Here is a 20,976-nt window from a genome sequence, read left to right as displayed (position 1 = left end):
TAGGGGGAAAAAAAAACTTAAATAGGATGTTGGGGTACTTAATTTTTGAATTTAATAGTTAAAAACAGTTTCTTTGCATACCTCCTAGTTTTCTCTTGTATATCACCAGTTGAGAATCCTTGCTTCAGTTTATTATGATGAGCCAGCATTATTTGTCCTACGAAGAGTGTACTCACATGTGAAATGAGCCTGTTAGAAACATGGATGAGAGTGATGGTTCATTTTCTAAAGAATTAGAGAGTGATATTTCTAGTGATTTTGATATGGACATTTTGTCAGAAACAGCTTAATGAGTTCCTGCCTGCCATTTCCCGTGAAAGGTTTTTGTTACATCTTCTTGTAAATGGTGTTTCTTATATTTTAAAGTTAACTTATGTATTTTGTAAATTAAAACTTCAAAATAATTTGAAGAGTGCTTTCAAAAACTGTTTCTCAAAGCGAGCAATTTTTAATATATTTTAATGTATAGTAAAGGAAAAAGATTCTTAAATGATAATTTTAATGTATATGATAGCTTGCTACTTTTAATGTATATTAAGTAATAATCAAACATTATGATGTTAAGACTAACTTTTTTTTTTTTTTTTGTTTTCTAAAGTGTTAAAGTGTTTTGCTTAGCAATGCAAAACCCCTGTCCTCTGGGACAATTCCTTTCAACTCCTATCTATCCCCAGGGAACCCATTAAATAAAGGTTTACTGTTTTGAAAGGGTTAATGGAAGGTAGCACTAAAATTTTAAGGGTGGGATGCACAAAAATAGAATTGTGGGAAAATTGGGTATTGCCATGTCAAATTGAAGATGACTGTTTTTGACAAAAGAAAGGTCATCAGTGTTGGAAATGTCACTGCAAAAAATGCTGCTTGTCCATAGCCCCCGTCCCGAAAAAAAATATTTTCCGATATTTAGTATATGTTGTTGATGCATGTGAAAGAAGCTCAGTTGCCTCTGCCCCATTAAATGGCAACATAAATTTAATTCTGCCCCTGAATCTCGTATCATAAATAGAGAAATCAAAGTTGAGTCAGCTGGATATAGTAAGAATAGTTCAAGAATGTATGCAGAAATAAAATGAACATCAATTGCAAAGTATTAAGTATTTTTAATGTTTGTGAAATTAGTCCTCTCCCCCCCCCCATTATGCTTGCAAAAGTATTTCCCTTTAAACGAGATCAGTCAAAAATGTAAAGATCACATTAATATTTTACTTTATGCAAATAGTAAGGAATAGAAAATATGATTCTTTTAGTTGCAGTAGAGTTGTAGAAATTATATGTTTCATAAGTGATGTAAACCTTGTCATTATGGTGTGAAATAAAAAAATACAAATTAATGCTGACATTTTTGGAAAATGGAAAATCTCTAGAAGAAGAGAATAATTCAAAATGCCCATTAGAAATTATTACTGCAGGAGATTCCAAGAGAAAGAGAACTTGCTTGAGGTGATGACTGTTATCTCTGTGATTTGGTCATAAGTAAAATTAGAAACAAAAAATTATTTCATCAAAATAAGATTTTATTCAAACTGAGAATTTGGCAGAATCATTGATTGCAAAAGTATTGAGGAAATTCTGATTACAGATGAAAAGGAATGTAATCTGTTAGAGATGGATAGAATTATATAAACTGTAATGTCAGTTTAATGTCATCAGATTTCCTAATGAACATTTAAATAGCAGGAATAAAGAAGTTAAAATGAAGAATTAATCCCAATTAAAAATGCAGTGCATTCCATTGGCGAGTTTAGAAATATCTTTGTAATGATATTAATGGGAAAACGTTTCAAGAACTTATTTGAAATACAGTACAAAGTCTTTTAATCTGGACTCATTGGGACTTTGGCGATTCCGGATTAGGGTTTTTCCAGATTTAGGGTTTTTTCCGGATTATAGGTAAATTTAAATCTGGTAAGAGGGCATGCAAAAATTATACAATTAAAAATTTGAAACCGTAATTTATGAAATAAAGAGCAATTATGATCTAAAGGGTATCAAAATTTACACACACACACACACACACACACTAAAAAAAAAAAAAGCTTAATATTTGTTTACTTTATTAAACATTTCTTTTAATGTAGTTGCTTCATTTTATGTGCTAATACGTTCTCTTTAATTCTATAAACAGACATAATTTCTTGTTTAGTTACAAAGTTCTGCTTTTCAAGTTCTGTAATTGCTGTGCCGAAAATACCGACTGACTTGTAAATCAAAATTTTTTCATTTTCAATAACCTCTCTGTCAACTTTCTTCATGCCTTTATCCATTTTTGCAGCAATTCCACTTTTTGTTTGATGGACATCGAAACATGCTTTCGCTTTGTCCTTTGACAGCTCCAGAATCGGAAACTCTTTTTGACATAATTGAAAGTTCAAGCTTACTTTTTTTAAAATTGCTCTAATTGTCTGCAAAAAATAATAAGCCTGATCCAATTCGAAGATTAAGGAACAACGCAGTCTGCAACATTAACTGAAATAGATAATTAGATAATTTTAGCCTAACTTATACCGTCTGTTATACATTAAACGTGCATGTGTAAACGTATTATGCGCATGCGTAAATGCTACGCCCTGTTCGTATTTTAAAATGTCCATATAAAATCCCTGTCCGTATTTTAAAATGTTACTAGTAAACAGTCTAATGCCATGTGGGAGTTAAAAGAGCTTACATTTTGAAGAATCTGCGGCAGAAAAACCTTATGGCTATGTAAATTATATCAATTTGAAAAATAAAATAAGGAGAAATGATTGTGGTCTTTGTCCTTACATAACTGGCTAGTTTTATTAATCATACAGTGTTATTTTTATGCATATGGTCTTTTCAATATCTTGGATTTTTTCTAAAAAATAAACATTAAATAGATGACATAAAATAGTGAATTTAATTTTCTGGTCTTGTGCATTAAAAACACTCAGTGGAATATTTTTTATATTAGTTTTGGCTTCTCATTTTGAACTAAATAATAAATCTTTGCATTTAAATTTCAAATAGTTGCTGTTGTATAGTTTAAATTCATCAACATATGTGCATTTCTTCACTTATTTCAGGTATTTTAAACAGGAAAAGGAAAATTATATCCAAATTTTCTGTAAAGAGATTTCACAGTTGTAATTCATCCATAATTTTTTGCTTTGTAAAAAACACTTGTATAAGTGTCGTTGAAATGAAAGGGGCATTGCTGTCATTTGAAGAGAAAGGTGGCTGTGCATGCCCTTATAGAGGGCGCAGAATGCTGGGAGTGTATGTGATATTGTCAGATCTTGCCAGTTCCGTATATGATGGTGTCGGAGCATGTTAAAAGGCATTGTTCATATCATGGGTGCCTCCAAACAGTGTTAATGTGCAGTCATTCAATTTTTAACAGCTGAAAATGTGAGTGCTTCTGAAATCTATCATCGAATGCAAAATGTGTATGGCATGGAGTGTATGAAACACAGATCTGTATTCTGATGATGTAGAGATTTTCGTAGTGGAAGAAGCAGTACTGACAACAGGCCATGACCTGGTCAAGTGCATGTGGTGGTCACCCAGGAAGCAGTTGCAGATGTGGACTGTTTCGTGAAAATGAGTCAGCGAATCACTCAAGAAATACTGGAGGAAATGTCTATGAATATAGGAAGTGTGCACAGTTCTGTGTGGAAAGGCTGCAGTGAAGTTCTGAAATTGCAATACCGAAAGGTTTCTTCGCAAGTGGTGTCAAAACATTTGACAGAGGAGCAGAAGTTCATCGCATGATCTGTTTCCTGGCAACACCTTATGTGGTACCACGAAATGGGAAACCAATTCCTTTCAATGATCATTGCAGCTGATGAAACATGGTGGCATCACGTTGATCTAGCGACCAAAAGCATGAGCTGGAATGGCGATGCTCTTCATCCCCATGCCCGAAGAAGTCTTGCACATCCACAAGAGCTGGTAAAGTCATGTTAACATGCTTCTTTGACGTCGATGGCCAACTACTGTTGGAATGGCTACCTATGGGCATGAATGTCACTACTGCCATGTACTGTGCCATATTGCAGAAACTGAGACAGACTATCAAGAACCGCTGACTTGTCATGCTGTCACGGGGAGTTATCCTCTTGAATGATAATGCTGATCCTCATGTGTGCTGTGGCGTGCCAAACATTGTTTCAGCAATTCTGTTGGGAGTTTCTTGAGCATCCCCTTACAGCCCTGACTTCTCGCCGTATGACTACCACATCTTTGGTCCGCTCAAGAAACCTCTGAAGGCATGGTGATTTGTCGACGATAATGAGGTCCAAGCTGCCGTTGGAAATTGGTTCCACAACCAACATTGAAGCTTCTTCACCCTGGATATCCATCGTCTTGTTGACCGCTGGGACACTTGTTCCAACCTACAAGATAACTTTGTTTAGATTGTGTGTTACATCTGTATTACTTCTTTCTTTTGTATACTAATTGATATTGATATCGTTAAACCATTTCTCAAACCGACTGTAGTGCCACTTTCATTTGAATGACCTTAAAGTTGTAATTTTAGGTTTAAAAATATACTGTGATTAATTTTATCTTTGACTAATAAAACCATATTACTTTTTTTAGGTTGGCTCATTCTCGAACTCATCCAATGTTTGATATAGGCTTGAAAGCAGAGGACCTTCAGGATCTTCAGCAATTCATGCATAATCAAAGAAAGGTTAATGGCAAAGATTGTTTTTTGGATGACCAAATGGATGAATTGCTCTCATTGTAACAGATTAGGTTGTTGCCTTATGACAAGTATTAGTCTTGTCTATTAAACAAAACTCCATTTTTTAGCAAAGAACTTTTAAAGATTATGAGCCAGGTTAACAAAGATGATTCTTATTTGCATCTTGAGGTTTTTTCCTATATTGATAGAAATGATTTCTCTATGCAAGAATAATGTTATCAAATTACAGTATTATCGTGTCCTAATCTTTTCTTTTGCACCCCCATTCTGAAGAAGAATTTTAAATCCGAAAAAAATTGTTAGACATATTTCTTCTGGATATTAACTTTTAACCCCTCTTTTTAATATTTTTTATGAGAATATTTATAGTTTTTATTAATACAAAATATTTAGGTAACTTTAGGAAAAATCACAGTACATGTATGCTTTGATAAAAATCAAGTTATGAAATGAATTTAATTTTAGTAAATTATTGTGAATTTCTACCTGCTGTGTATTTCGAAGCTAAATGTTGTTTACATGGAATTTTTTATTGTTAAAATAATCTGGCTCTAAAATAACATTCTTATGTTTTTGCAAAAAATTCCATATTTTTATTTATGTATTTATTATTTTTGTCAATTGTATTATAATGTATTGCTCAGAAATTTGTGTACTGGTTAGAGAAGATGAATTTATTCTGTGATTTTTGCATAACTGTGTAAAATTGCAAAATGAAGGGATTTCTAAACATTTTCTAAAATTTTTTATACTTGAGGAAGCAATATTTTTAAAGCTTAATGTTGAAACTGCACAAGATTAGCCTTTATATTTTCGATAAGCATTTTGCAAAAGTTTAAACTCGATTGAATATTAATGTCCTGTTTATAAACATTGTTGTAGACTTGTAGTTAATTAAATGGGAAGATCTCGATTATTGAGATCATTTGCCAAATTCTTTAACTTGTTGAATCTCGCTGCATTGTTTTAATTTTTTGTTTTGCATTTATGTGAAAAAAAAAAGTCTGTTAGTGATTTGTTATGTAATATTTACACCTTTTTGTATCATATGCTTATTCATTTGAGAAATTCTATACCTGTTGAATGTAACTTTTCAAGTGTTGTGAATAATGTGTACAGAATTTGCTCATAATAAAGTATTCTGCATATTTAATGCATTTTGATTACTGTTAAATTATTCTGTATGTTTGATTTAAAGTTTTAAAACTGATATTGCAGTTACTCACTGAAGTTTTTAAATTTGCTAAATGATGTTACATTTAGATAAACTTCAGCATTTTCCAAATAAAAATTCATACAGAGATTGCACATTTTAGAAAGATTAAAAGTGTGTTTTACGTAATTGTTTCTATAAAAATCTAGCAGAATTTCAACTCTGTTAAATTGTTTCATTGTGTCAGTTTTTAATAATGCAAATGTTTGCATGGTGATGTCATAAAATTAAGCACACAAACGCCCACACACGAAAAAAAAAGAAAAAAAAGAGTTGTACAACAGCACATGCATAAGTATTTTAAAGAATACTCATTCATCTGCTTTTAAGAGTTTAAAAATTTAATTTCTGTGTTTTGATTTTATTATTTAAATTACAAGAAAGTTTTGCTTGATATTGCTCTGAGAATTGACACTTAATAATATACTAATCACTGGTAAACTAAATAATATACTAATCACTGGTAAACTAATCTCTGTTTGAAAATCTATTTGCATGCAACATAAATACATAAATTTTCTTAGAAAAGTCCTCCACAAGGGTATCTCCCCTTAGTTTGGTATCCCTTATACATTTTATCATGTTCAAATAAGGATTTAAAAATCCTTTAAATTATAGTAATTAGTTTTATTAGTCATAGAAAACACCTAGCTTATTTTAAAAAAATAAGTTGTGCATCGTCATATGTGGAACTATGATTTTACTTGTGTAACGTTCATGTTTTTAACTGTTGATGTAACAGAATGATAAAATGATCTGTTTATAATATCTATATAATATACTATATTGTTAATTTGAAAGAAAAAAAAAATTGCCTTACCTTAAAATTGCTGCATATAGTGAAAAATATGAAATTAAAAACTAACCTGAGAAAAGTAAAGCTTTGAAAAGCTTTCCTTCATTATATTTATAATAGTCATTGAGAAGTGTAAAATCTTATTATCATTCAGATTTTGAGAAGCTTCTTTTTTTATAACTAATAAGTGTTAAAGACCACAAGAGGCACTACATGGCAATTCACTTATTAGTCAATTTGTAAAATAAGGTGTCAAGTTCTGTAAGCAGTGAAGATACTATTTACAGTTAATAATATGTCGCCTAATTGTGCTAACTGCATTTCAAAACAATTGTCATGCATGTGGCACCAACCCAACAAAAATATAGATGCTGATTTTCACAATGTTTTATCTGCTTCTGTCAAGAGTGGTGCTATGCATGTTTTATTGCATAGAATTTCTTATGTTACTAACTTAGCAATCCATGAGTACAATAGCAGCATCTTTAATTAAGCATTAAGAAAGTTAGCATTGAAACCAGTTGTACCCTTGATCATTTTATTATTGTTTTTAGGTATTGTAGCAAGCCTGGACATATGTGTCATATGTGTGTTGCTTGTGTGCAATATCTAATATGTATTTCTTGTGGGTAATTTTACATTAATTCAGTTTTAGTTCTCAGTCACACAGTAACTACAGTTGCATGCATAATAGTGCACTTATTTGTAAGTTCTGTTAAATTTTGGACAACTATGAATTTGAAACCCCAAAACAGGGTATTTTTTATCTCCTAGTCATTGGTGGTATATCGTGGCAGTGGCATGTACAGCAAGAGAGCAGTCTGTTCCAGCTGGCATTTTCCTTATAAAACTGAACTAGTGTCATGTTGTCGGTCTGCATACAATCTTGCCCCTCCAAGTGGTTCAGAAGGTACTTGACATAGTAAAGTGTAGCTCTATGCATGACTTCAGCAGCAGACTGCTCCCTACCTCCACCGTTTTACTCTTCACTATCACTTGATACCCTAACAGTTTGTCACTACTGACTAACAATTTGTCATCTGTGTGGGTTTTGATTGAGAGCAAGTTGCAGTTGCACTCAAGCCATTCAGAAATGTTACCTTCATTCATATTTCACCTCCAGGCATACTGTTTGCAATCTGAGCAAGATAAGTTGTTGATGCCTCTATGTCACAGAAGCGTGAGCAGCATATTGACATATCCAATAACTTTCATATTTCTTCCAAGTCCAAAAGAATTTTTCTTCACGATTTAACTAACATTGAGGATTTTACAGAATGTAAAATTCTGCATGCGGCAGCACTCTCACATATAATATCCAGAGTAGAAAAGGTTTTAAAAATATATTTGATATAATTTTCCTACATTAATTTATGAGAAGAGCTCGTCTATTATTAGCTGTAAATACAAGAAGGGATTTGTAACTACAGTTGAAAAAGGACCCACCATCTGTGAAATTGTTGAACACGGGTAGTTCCGTCTGTGGTTCGAATCCCAGCAAATGGGCTGGCTGCATGTGGGTTTTCACAGGATTTCCCGTGTTCATTTAGAAAATGCTGCAATTCAGTCTCTTGACGTTTAATGTTATTTGCATTAAAATGTATGATACTTAAACTACATAAAATAGTATTTGTTATATGTAAAATTTTTTGCAGAATTTTATGGCCTATATTCTGTGTTCATTAATAGATCAAATGCTTCTATCTCAAGATCTTTCAAAAAAGGTTTTAGCCATTTGAAAGGCATTTTTAATCCAAGAAATGAATGATTGTAAGTCATCTTTGATGGAACTACTTTGACTCGTGAGTAGGAGTCTTTGGAGATTTTTTTTTCAGTTTCCTTTCGAGGTAGTGATGGAAAGTTTTCTTTATCAATCGGTGGTGGTGGTGGTGGATTTCTCTGAGTGTTGGTGTTTTTTAGGGTATTTTTCACACCCATGATAGGACGCAACGTAACTGTCTATTGGTTCAGTAAAATACAGGCTGCACTCAATTCTTAATCTTTTTAATTACGTATCTTAGCTTTAACGAAAAATTTTTAAACTAAATTGCACATTTTCAACTGCATAAATATCAATTTCCTTTTTTAATTAATTCATATAATTTAGATTTTTATTTTTTAATTAATTTGCTGATATCCATTAAGAGATTCCTCATGTTTAGACTGTTAGCGCTTTTGTACTGAATTTTTTGAATTGGCAGTTTTTTTTTTTTTTTTTTTTTTTCTTAATTGTGAACAGTTTAATTGAGGAATACTTTTCAGGGATTTTTCCATTTTGTGTGTTCTGGATCTGTTTTAGATCCTGATTAATCAAGAAAGCCTTGCTCTTTTAATGTTAAATTTATTTGTGTTGTTTAGAAGAATGTCGTTGCTTTGATTTTGAAGTCATTTCCATTGCTTACTTCTTAGAAATGTTATAATCAGGAATATGAATTTCATTTCTATCTGTTCGGGTATCCAATGTATGGCGAGTTTTATGGCTACAATATATGCTCTATGGCTGCAATATATGGCTACAAAGTTCTTTGGTTCAATTCATTATCACTGCAGAACTGGAGGGAGGCAACTGACTTAAAAACAAAACGCACGGGGGACGAGGAAGGGTGGTGAGATGTCACGAAACATTTTTTTTTTTCCTTTCCACTATTTTCACTTCCCTGACCCCTTTCTCGTTATACTGGCATCAGGCTGTGCAGCCTTGAAAAGGAAAGCCCACAAGTAAAGAAGATTGCCAGATGCCAACCTCTATTTAAGCCTAAATAAACTTTTTTTAAATATAAATTATTTTTAATTGATACATTATTTTAACATGAAAGCATTTTACGATATATTAAAAAATCTTTGAAGTCGAAAAAAGTAGCATAAGAAAATGGTGGATGTCGCAAATACTAAACTTTTAGCAGCACAAGTTTGTTATCAAAAGTCGTAAATTTGCAAAAACTCGCACGACCTGACAAAACTGCTCTGGAGACATCCAAACAAAGAACGTCCATGTTGACAAAAAATACATCTTCTTTGGTCCAAATATGTTTGAACCACGTGTACTGACTGAGCTTTCAACTTCTATCTTCACGATAACTCATATCCACAATGACAATGTGTCTTTACTTTCATGATTAACCTAGCTTATGACAACTGGCAAAAAGCCTGCAACTTCACGCAGACTATGTCCAATATGCAGTGGAAAATGGGATGGAATGACTTCATCTAAATGTCTTTCTGGCATGATTAACAGCGCTTGTTCATTTTACTTAAACGTTACATTAACCAAAGCGTGTGTGTCACATTTTACACGGTTTCTTTTACAATAAATTCTATACTAGTATAGCAAATAGATTGTTTTCCGTTCTAGTTATAATAAGCAATAAACCGTCTAGTTGCAACAAGTGATGTGATTATATTCTTTTCCCGTTATATCTCATAAGCCTCTGCAGAATTCTAATGAATTTTTGGAAATTAATTTCCCTTTTATGTTGAAAACTTAATTTATATGATTCATTGCGAAAAAATACTTTTTTTAAGTTATAGAATGAGTAAAATCACTAACACTACCACTACGGAAAATAAAACGTGAGGGGACTGTAACTTAAAGAGTTAACACTTCTTTGTTCCCTGCTAAATTTTCTATCTAACAACCTCGACTACAATTGCCAAATTTCTGTTATTCCAGCTTTCTCATCTGACCATAGTCCCATTCTTCTTGAAATCAGCATTAATAGTTACTTACCTTCACTGGGCAAGAGTATTGGCGTTACTGACTGAAAAATATTCTCACAAATCATTTCAGATACCATTCCTGGAAATCCCAAAATTACCAATGAAGACTAAGGCTCCTATATACCAGGCTGAATCATCAGGCATTCGCGATCCCAAGTGGGAGATTTAATGGCGGCTGTGTAGTTACGGTGCAACAATTTTTTGTGTTTTTTTGTGTAAAATGGGCGGATGTGCAGCTATTAATTGTTCAAATCATTCACGGAAAGGTCATACATACATTGGTAAAATTTCCTAAAAATGAAGAAAGAAGAAAAATATGGGTAAATAATTGCCGAAGAGACAATTGGAAACCTGGTCCAGGCGCTGAACTTTGCTTAGTAAGTATAATGTTAATTACGCCTTCATTTAGAGTTTATATCTTCTCTGATGTTTATAATGTGCAAGTAAAGTGAAATTCTTGTGTACAATAACCTGAGTATCTGCTAATTTCTGTAATAATAGCTATAATTAAATTAGTCTAGGGTTAATGTACCCGTCGCCAAACATCACCAATGTGGATGTTTTGAATGTGGAAAAGAAATTTCTCTTCTAATATAAAGCGCAGATTTTGTTTTCCTGTGCTAATTGTGGAATTTATACTAATGTAACATGAAAATCATTAGCATATTGAAATTTATTAAAAAATAAATAATAATTTGGAAAGTCAAGATAAAATCTGAATGTTTGCTAAAGATATATGTAACATTATACTATAGTTGCAATATCGTTGGAATGATATATAATTTTTTTCTTTATTTTATAATCACTGTTGTTAAAAAGTTAGATGAGTTGCTTATGCACGGTGCCCACTACTGTTTCTTGGTTAAAATAACTTCCAGAATTTTGACATTGACATCTGAAGTCAATAGAATAAATTGAATAGTATGAGACAAAATATATATAATCTGACTTCAATAATTGCAAGTACCATATATTTATAATCACAGTATTATACAATTTGGCAATTTTAAAAAGATAAGAGTAAAGATTTAGAAATGAATGCAGAACATTCAAATAAGCACAGAAAACTTGTGAAACTGCATGTGTACTTTTCAAAAATAATTGTAGTGTTTTTAATGCATGTGTAGTGTTTAATGCATGCATAACAATCAAATAAATCTGCCTGTAATGATGAATTTCAAAGGCCAAGCCAAAATTCTTTCATGAATTTGATACTTCTAAAGAATGTGATCTCCTCAAATTAAATCCTCATGACATTGATAAATAGTTATTACTGATCTGTGTTACAAAACAGATTTTTATACATGATAAATAATATTTTCTGAAGCGTTATTTTGTGTTGTCATCTCTAAATAAAAAATTGCCTACAAATTCAGAAAGCTACTGAACTACGTTCTAGAGTTTTTAATAACTTTAATTGGATATGTCTGTGCCAATGTAATTTAAAAAATAGTCGTTTAAACTGGCCTTGATGCTTTTTAAAATGCATGTTGGCACTGTGCTCCGAAATTAGGGCTATGTTTTGAATGATTAGAGAATTAAAAATTAAATATTTCAGTTAGAGCAATAAACATTACTACAATTATAACAAGAATCATAGTCTGCTCTAATTATAAATGTATTTATCGGCCTAGTATCTTAAAAGTTGGGTGTAGTGAACTCTTATTTTCTTATCTATTGTAAGAGCACTATAGCAAGAAATATAAAGTTTTATTTTAGTTGTTTTTAATGTTATAGCAAAACACTACTTCATTTAATTTTTGGATAATGTTCTAAAGAACACCTTAAATTATAGGCAAAAAATAAATATTGGATAATTAAATTCTGTCCAAGCTTACAAGATGCTGCTGCTGATATGTTAGACATGGTTTGTTTATTGTTTCACTTTTTTATAATACTGGGCCTAATTTAATTACCTGCATATTTATTTATTGCCTATACTTACTTACAGTTCATGCTTGCTGCCTTTGGCACAACCTCACTGTGTGGTTTGTTTTTTGTACTTTTATTTATTTTGTGTACTTTTTTTTATTACTTTATGTATTTACAGGATCATTTTGAGGAATCTCAATTTGAGTCACTATGCAAAGATAGAAAAAAACTAAGAAAAACTGCAGTACCAACACTCTTTAGCATTCCAAATCCACCACCATCTGTAACTGACAAGAGGATAAGAGAAGTAAGATGTCCTAAGCCAAATACTGAAGTGGTAAATTATTTAATATTCTCCAAAAAAATTGTTGAAAAAATCATTGTTATTACAAATATATTAATTCATCCAACCATTGTTTAAAAAAATAATCACAGCATAACATGTTTACTATTTCTTTTTGAATTTAGGAAACTCTACCTGCTTCAAATGAAGAGTTGTTAAAAAAAATAGAATTCCTTGAGCAACAGCTTCAAGAAAAAGATGCAAAATTGACATCATTTTTGTCCGATGAGCAAGTAGGAGCCCTTGCTGTGCAGTCAAAAAGGAACTGGTCAGAAAAGTCCATTATAAAAGGACTGAAGATGCGATTTGCTTTGGGCAAACATGGATATAATTACCTCAGAAGTACTGGATATCCAGCACCATCGTACAGTACCTTGAACAGGAGGATTAGGGAAATAAAAATAAATTTCGGCATTTTAGAAAATTTGTTTTTTTTCCTCAAGACAAAAGTTCATTCATTGGATGCTCTTGATAGGAACTGCTGCCTTTTAGTTGACGAAATGGAAATAGCTTCATATCAAGATTTTGATACATCGTCTAAGTCATTCATTGGAAATGTTACGTTAGGAAAACCTGCAGTTGCTAAGCATTACACTATTGTAATGCTTAGAGGCCTTAAAACATCATGGAAACAGATTGTTGCCAATGAATTAACAGGGCCTTCAACATCAGTTTCTGACATGAAAGATCTAATTCATAGAACTGTAGTAGCAGCTACAGAAATAGGTTTAACTGTAAGAGCCTCTGTTTCAGATATGGGAAGCAATAACAGAGCAATGTGGTCGTCATTGGATGTATCTGTCTCTAGGACAGATAGGAAGACAAATTACAATATTGGAGGACCTGATGTTTTCATTCACAGTATTGCAGATGTACCACATCTCATTAAAAACATGAGAAATGCATTTCTTTCAAGTATTATGATATTACCAGAGGAATTTCGCCAGCAGCATGCCTTGCCATCGAGGATAGTATCTTCAGTGTATGTGAAACGACTCTGGTCAAGTGAGATAGAATCAGATGCTGCCCTGAGATCTCTACATCACTTGAACAGAGTTCATCTCTTCCCAACACACTTTTCCTCGATGAATGTGGCATCTGCTGTGCAATTGTTTTCTGTAAAAACAGCTGCTGCTATTGAAAAAGCAGTTATTTTACACCAAGTTGCAAAAGAAGCATTAATTTCTGCATGGTGGCTGAGACTTGTAGCAGAATGGTTTACAATTATGACTGCAAGGCATCCAAAAAAAGGCATCACTATCAAAAATCAAGATGAGAAATTTAATATTTTATTGAAATTCATTCATGTGACTGAAACTGTTCAGTTTGGGAAAGCATGGAAGCCATTTCAAACTGGCATTATTATGAGCACATTGAGTGTTGTGAAACTCTCAAAAGAATTATTTTCCGAGGGGTTTACATTTTTCTTACCAGGCAGGTTGACACAAGATGCGCTGGAAAATGCCTTTTCACAGATTAGACGAAAGTCGGGTGCAAAGCCTACTGCTTTGCAAGCCAAGAGAGCACTGAAATTAGTGTGCCTATCACAGTTCATTTCGGATATCAATAATCCAAATTATTGTTCTGAAAGTGACCACAGCCTCTTTGATGCTTCTGAATTAGAGGTTGCTATCAGAAAGGAGGTCTTGCATCCTATCTCCAATTCTGTAGTGCCATCTACCTCTTCTGCAGTGGCAGTGAAACGTCGCTTGCCCCCAGCTGTGGAAGAAAATGATATACATTACATCGCAGGAGCCATATATAATAAGTTGTTGAAAAAAAAAAGCATATGTGAAAATTGTAAAACAGCTATGACCATTTCAGAGGACATGCTGGAACCTGACATACCCGAGCATCGCACAATTCTTACAAAACACAGCAATAAAGGTGGACTGAAGGTCATCTCTTCAGGAATGTATCGAATATGTAGGGAAGCTGAACGAGAATTTCAAAAATGTAAAGATGTACTCCTTCGTTTACAATCAGCCATCACAAAAGAATTAGTTGAAAGAATAATTGATAAATGTAGGCATGTGGCCATGCCAGAATGCTGTAATCTTAAGAAAGTAATTATTGATAATTTTTTTATTACTAGATGCAAAGGCCTTACACAGCATCTTATCAACAAAAGAGCCCATAACGTTTCATATTCATCAGCATTGGCCAATAAGAAACAAAAAGTAAAATAATTTTAGAAGGTATGTATGTTTTATATTAAATAATTTATGTGTTTTATGTAATATGTATTACTTTTTCCTAGGCTACGAGTATATAAATTTCTGTGTTTGATGTTATATATGTTACTTTCTGCTAGGCTATGAGTATATTATTATGGTATTATTTTCTTGTTTCTAATATATAGAAATATAGCATATTTTCCAGTATAAAATTTCAGTTAAGTTTTACTTAAAAGTATGGGAAAGCAGATTTGTTTCATGCATGATCTTTATAATACTGGTATGAAATAAATGAATTTTAATCTGTAAACAATTTTTTGTTAATATTGAAATGTGTTTCTTTGGATACATTTTTAGGCACTTGTGGATCATGTCAGACAACATGCAATAGAGAAAAGTTGTACATGTGCATAAATTTTCCCATTGTGTTACTTCATTTTATCTAAATTTCAAGGATAATTCGTTTCATTTTTATATGGCATGTTATCAGTATAAAGGCTAGTGAAAATAAATTGGTATGTGTATCTGTTTTTGAAGTGTAATGCTTAAATAAAAAGATGGTGTGTGTTTCTTCATTTAAACAAAATTTCAAGGATAGTATTTTTCAGCATTGTACTGTTTGTTATTTCTCAATGTAAAGGGTAACAAGGGGAAAAAAACTGGTATGGTACATCTGTTTTTTAAGCATGATAATTTTATTTATTTCTTTAGTGATGCATATATATAGAGAGAAGGTATTTGGTCCAACTGAAGTTATAATAAATCTAATTTTACTAGATCTCTTTCTCCCGTCAGGTGTAGAAAATTTTCAAATGCAGAAAGTTTGTTTGCAGAATTAATTCATTTCTGATAAACTTATTATCATTAATTTTTTATATAACATGTTATTAAGTTACACGTTTGACTACTGTGTAATAAACTTGTATTTAGGGCAAAAAATTAACTATTTTGCAGCTGGTGACTAATATCATATGCTTCTAAGAATATTACTTTTAACTTTTTTCATAATTTTTGTATTTCAGGAACATGAAACTGTTATTTTGATATACTTAAATAATAAAAGTGTGTATCTGAATCAATTAATGGATACAAATATTTTACAGTTATTTTTAGAAGATATTTGCCATATCGCTTCTAATAATTCATAAAGTATGTTAAAATATAGGTAAATAATTTGGTGCAGAATTCAAATTAAGGGTTTGAAATATAGTGAATCATGAGACTAAATGATTTTTATTGTCATGATTTGCCTGGGCTTAAGAATGTACTTTTCGCCCGGTGGAAATTGTCATCAAACTGTCCTGAACAGGCTTTTTGTTGATAATAACTTCCAGGCTTATCAGTACCTCCATTTGAGTGGAGGGTATACAAATATAGTACCCAATTTAAATTACATTGTGATTATAATAATATTGTGGTATTAAATAAGTGATTATAATTACAATTTAGATAATTGCATTGTAATTATATTACATTGTATCTGTGAACTCTTAATTTCATTACTTTATGCAATTATGTTGTAAGTGCATAATCTAATTGCAATAATATAATCTATTCACAATTACAAAATAATTATAAATGCAGTTACATCTTAAATAGAGGCCATTTTAATACTTTTAAATTTTTGCAAGATAACTTCCCATTAAGGTTCATTTGGAGGAAACTATGCAAATACTAAAAAAGAAATTATGCTAAATTTACATATTTTGTACAGTAGTTTCTTGTTATAATGCTGTTCAATATATCTTCAATACTTTTGTAAATTTAACGACATTCATTGCAATCACTGTGGTGCTTTAAAAAGAAGTTTCTTAGTTATGCTTTCTAATAAGAATGTGTTAAAAATTAAGTATTATGTATAATAACTAGCAATTAAAAAACCTTGACTGCATGAAAATGCTCTTGCTGTGTAAAATAGAAAATAAGCTTATGAAAGATAGAAATAAGCTATTTTATGACTATTAGAAATTTTGAATATTAGAAAATAAGCTATTTTATGCTTTGAAATGAATTACGTGGGGTTAAGTCGTCCTTTTACAATTTAAGAATGTGGTTAACACACATTCTTAAATTGGACAGGTTTTATCTAAATTATTAGTATAAAATATATAAACTAGGAATTATTTTGTAACATAACTCAAATTACAAAATTCATTCTATATACGTTCAAATTTATTATCTTTTATGGAATAACTGTTTTTTAATTTAGGTAAAAATTGGATTTTTAGAAGTATTAGAAATACAATGCAACACAAAGGTGATCTGATTGGAGAGGAAGGACTTTTTATTACGGTTTCTAGTTCGTATTTATATTACATTTGGTGAAAATCATCCAAAACACAGAATGCTGTACTTTCTTCTTCCATATATGTTATGAAATATTTCACACATTTAAAAGAAAGTGTTTCTTCAGAGTCTTGCACAATTATTTCCATATACCTCAGACTAAAATGACAACATATTCTTAAGTTATTTTTTTAGTATGAATTTAGTGTTTTTATGGAAATTTTTGTTAAAATGTCATTAAGATAAATTTATTTGCACACTCTACGCTTTAACTATTTCCCCATTTGACACTATTGAAAGTTTTTATTCATATCTTATTTATTTTAGTCTGCTAACAAAACTGAAACATCTAAAGAATAAGTTATTTTGAATATGTTTACAAAATATACGCGAAATTTTTATTTAAGTGAAAACGTCTATATACTATTCGAGAATTAATAAATTATCCGAAAAGTTTATGTGCGCTGAATGCCGCGCGTCTATAAAATAAATCTTTAAAAAAACAGCAGACATTCAGCCAGCGTGTGCGATAAACGCGCCAAAATTGGTAGCGCGGTCCCTCCCTCGCCAAGAGAGAAAAGTTAGTGATTCAGCCTGGTTTAGAGGAGCCTTAATGAAGACGATATTGAGTCTGAAATCAAGAAATTTGCCACCTTTATTCAACATGCTATCTATTTTTCAACGAATAAATTCATCAGTTCCCATCCTTTTCTTCCTCTTCCAGCCAGCATAAGACAAAAAATCAAATGCAAAAATCGTATTAGGAAAAACTGGCAAAATATAAGAGGCCCAAGGCTAAAAACTCAACTGAATACTCTTCAACGTGAGATAACAAAGGACATTAGTAACTTCAAGACGCAACGCTGGCGTAACTTCCTCAACTCTCTCGTAACTGAAGATAACCATTGCAAAGAAATTTAAGAAACTCTTCAAGCAAATTCCGCCACTTCATGGTACCAACGGAATGATTTATTCAGACGAAGATAAAGCTAACACCTTTGCAGATATACTAGAAGAAACATTTACTCCCAATACTACTCCCTACGACAACAATCATATCTCCAAAGTTAATGATACTGTTAATACCTTCCTAAAAATCCCAGGTCCTTTGAACTTTACATTCCTTGCCACGCCAAAGCTGGTTGCCGGTTATATTACCTCCTTAAAACCCAGAAAAGCACCTGTTGTTAATGGTATTTCTACCAAAGCGTTGAAACATCTTCCTATCAATGCCATCACTATCTTACTAAGATAATCAACCCTATCATAAAATTCTCTTACTTTCCTAATATATGGAAATATGCCATCACCGTCGTCTTCCCAAAACCGCATCAAAATCCAACGTTTTCCCAGAACTACCAATCAGCCTTCTCAGTCAACTTTCTAAAATAGTTGAAAAAGTTATTCTTTATCATCTTAATCAAGTTATTCCACAGAGCTCCTACATTCCAGACGAACAGTTTGGCTTCCGTCATCTTCACAGTACTAATCACCAGCTGCTTCGTGTAATTAACTATATTACTGACGGTTTCAATTGTTGTAAGTTCCCTGCCGGAGTCATTTTCCTTGATATTGCGAAGGCTTTTGATAGGGTATGGCACCGGGGACTTATATACAAACTTATCAAGTTAAACTTCCCGATCATTGTATTAGACTTATTGCTTTCTATCTCCAAGACAGAATCTTTGCAATGAAAACTGGCAGTTCTGTTTCTTCCACGAGAAAAATTTTCGCTGGAGTGCCTCAAGGATCTGTACTTGAGGTCATATTTATATAACATTTACATTTACGATATTCCTAAAAACCCACAAATTACCATTGCTCTTTTCGCTGATGATACTGCAATTATGACCCAAGCTTCTACTGTTACTGATGTCCAGCTCCTTCTTTAACATTACCTCAATCATCTAAAAAATTGGCTCACTCTTTGGAGGATTGCACTTAATACCGAAAAATCAAAAGCAATATTTTTTCGCAAAGGTCAAACAAATTTCATTCCACCTAGACCTCTTCTGTTTGATGAAGAAATTGACTGGGTTGACGAAGTTAAATATCTAGGAGTCATTCTTGATAAAAAATTGACTTTTGAGAAACATCTCAGGGAAACTGTGAAAAAAATCAATATCACGCTTGCAACTATGCGTCCACTTCTTGGCAGAAGAAGTCATATTTCTAATAAACTCCTCTTATATAAATCTATATTTCGACCAGCATTACTCTATGCTAGTCCTGTCTGGGGCCACGCTGCCAAAACTTACCTTCAACACATCCAAGTTATTCAAAACAAAGCACTCAGAGAGATCATCAACGGTTCATTCCAAATCTATTCTTATATCCACCGTGATCTAAAAGTAGATACAATTCAAGATTATATTAAAAAACTTGCCAGAAATTTCTTCTATTCAGTTCTCACTCATCCTAACAACTGCATCAACTCTCTTAGATGTTCTCCATTTCCCAGAGAAAAAGCACAAATATCCATCTGACATTCTCCATCCTTAACATTTGTTAGTTATACTAGATTCTTCAGTTCACTGATTTGGACCTTCGACCAGACACTCACCTTTTTCGTCGACTGATGGTGGCCACCTGACATTTGCTTTCGTCTTTTGGTTTTACTGATGTTCTTCACGTGATACAGAGTAAAAGGAGGCGCTGCTTTCTGAAACTCAAATTCACTATATGTTCTTAGTAAAGGGTTCTTGTGCCCAGATATTTTATTTAAACTCTATCTCTTTAAGGGAATTCCTTTAATTTATTACTATTATATCATAACACTTAAAGTTAAAACTACTAATTTATTTATCTCATGTTTCTCCTCAGAAGCACTTCCGGCCCTGGAATTCGCCTAACGAGTTCTCCGTCCCTTCCCTCCTCAATCTAGTTGGCCTTGCCTCAGGGCCCAATCACTTGCGACGTGAATGACCTTTCGCGAGTGGTTCCTTTCTCGTGTTGTGAACGCCACAAGATTATTGATCAAGGAAATATCGAATCTTTTCAAAATTCATGGTGTAACTTTCCAAAACTGATTCTGGTCCTTTATTCGATCTCAAAATTACTTCCCCCCTGTGGAATGCAGTTTACCTTTTGCCATTTTGAAAATTCGACAACTAATTTTACCTCTTTTCCGAATCCTCTTTTTGATGATAATTATTTTATTTTTGATGATGCGGGGATAAAAAGATTGAGCTTATGAGCCTCGTAATTGAACCTATCCTTGATCCTTTAATTGCCAAAAAAATACTTTTTTTAAGTAATAGAATCTGAGTAAAACCACTACAACTCCCACTATGGAAAACAAGACTGTGAACTTGGTTTGAAATAATTGTTATTTGAACAAAGCTTGAACTTAGTAAAGTTAAATTTTCATTGCTTTTAAAGTATTATTTTCCAGATAGTTGGGTGTAAGTTCGTTTCACGACGAAACGCAATAATTTTTTAATATGGCAAAATTCTTGAAGGAAAAATCATATGAAAATATAAGTCGCCAAGTTTTAAAAGAAATGAACTCACGTAAAATCATTGACGACTTTTGTGGAAGTATCATAGCAGATATGAAACAACTGGTAAAGTAGCGTTCTAATATTTTATTCTGTTGTTAAACTGAGGTAATGTTCGGATAGTAGGTATAAAATACTATTGTTATTTTTATAAATTTCAAAAAAATTTAAGAATTTTTGTTTATTAATACTATGCTACACAGCCTATAATTGAGGTCACGGATTTTTGTCAATTTTCTTTGACTTTTTAAAATGAAAATAGGTCGATGTGTACATGGATAAAGTCAAGGGAGTGCACAATGCCATTTTCGTGCAATTCTAGGTTTTTTTTTAAGTGAAAATAGGTCGATGTGTACATGGATACCGAGTATGTGCAATTCTTAAAAACGCGCCAAGCAGT

At 32.3% G+C, this 20,976-nt stretch overlaps 2 protein-coding genes across 2 annotated transcripts in view; both read left to right on the top strand.

Annotated features, from left to right (window-relative positions):
• LOC118202835 (low density lipoprotein receptor adapter protein 1-A-like) overlaps positions 1 to 5,829 on the top strand; it is a 36,224-nt gene extending 30,395 nt beyond the window's left edge. The window contains exon 7 of the mRNA XM_035375041.2: positions 4,564 to 5,829. Within this exon, the coding sequence (XP_035230932.1) occupies positions 4,564 to 4,714 (151 nt within the window). The 3' untranslated portion in view covers positions 4,715 to 5,829. The remainder of the gene's footprint in view (positions 1 to 4,563) is intronic.
• A 14,522-nt stretch (positions 5,830 to 20,351) lies between these two features.
• The window catches only part of LOC118179404 (uncharacterized), a 61,837-nt gene continuing 61,212 nt past the window's right edge, over positions 20,352 to 20,976 (top strand). The window contains exon 1 of the mRNA XM_085827005.1: positions 20,352 to 20,642. Within this exon, the coding sequence (XP_085683131.1) occupies positions 20,520 to 20,642 (123 nt within the window). The 5' untranslated portion in view covers positions 20,352 to 20,519. The remainder of the gene's footprint in view (positions 20,643 to 20,976) is intronic.

This window comes from Stegodyphus dumicola, chromosome 11, assembly GCF_044657685.1.
Source record: "Stegodyphus dumicola isolate Sdum_Otavi_A_Nest chromosome 11, ASM4465768v1".
Taxonomy (NCBI): Eukaryota; Metazoa; Arthropoda; class Arachnida; order Araneae; family Eresidae; genus Stegodyphus; species Stegodyphus dumicola.
The sequence above is the reverse complement of the archived record's forward strand: the minus strand, read 5'-3'. Positions and strand labels throughout refer to the sequence as shown.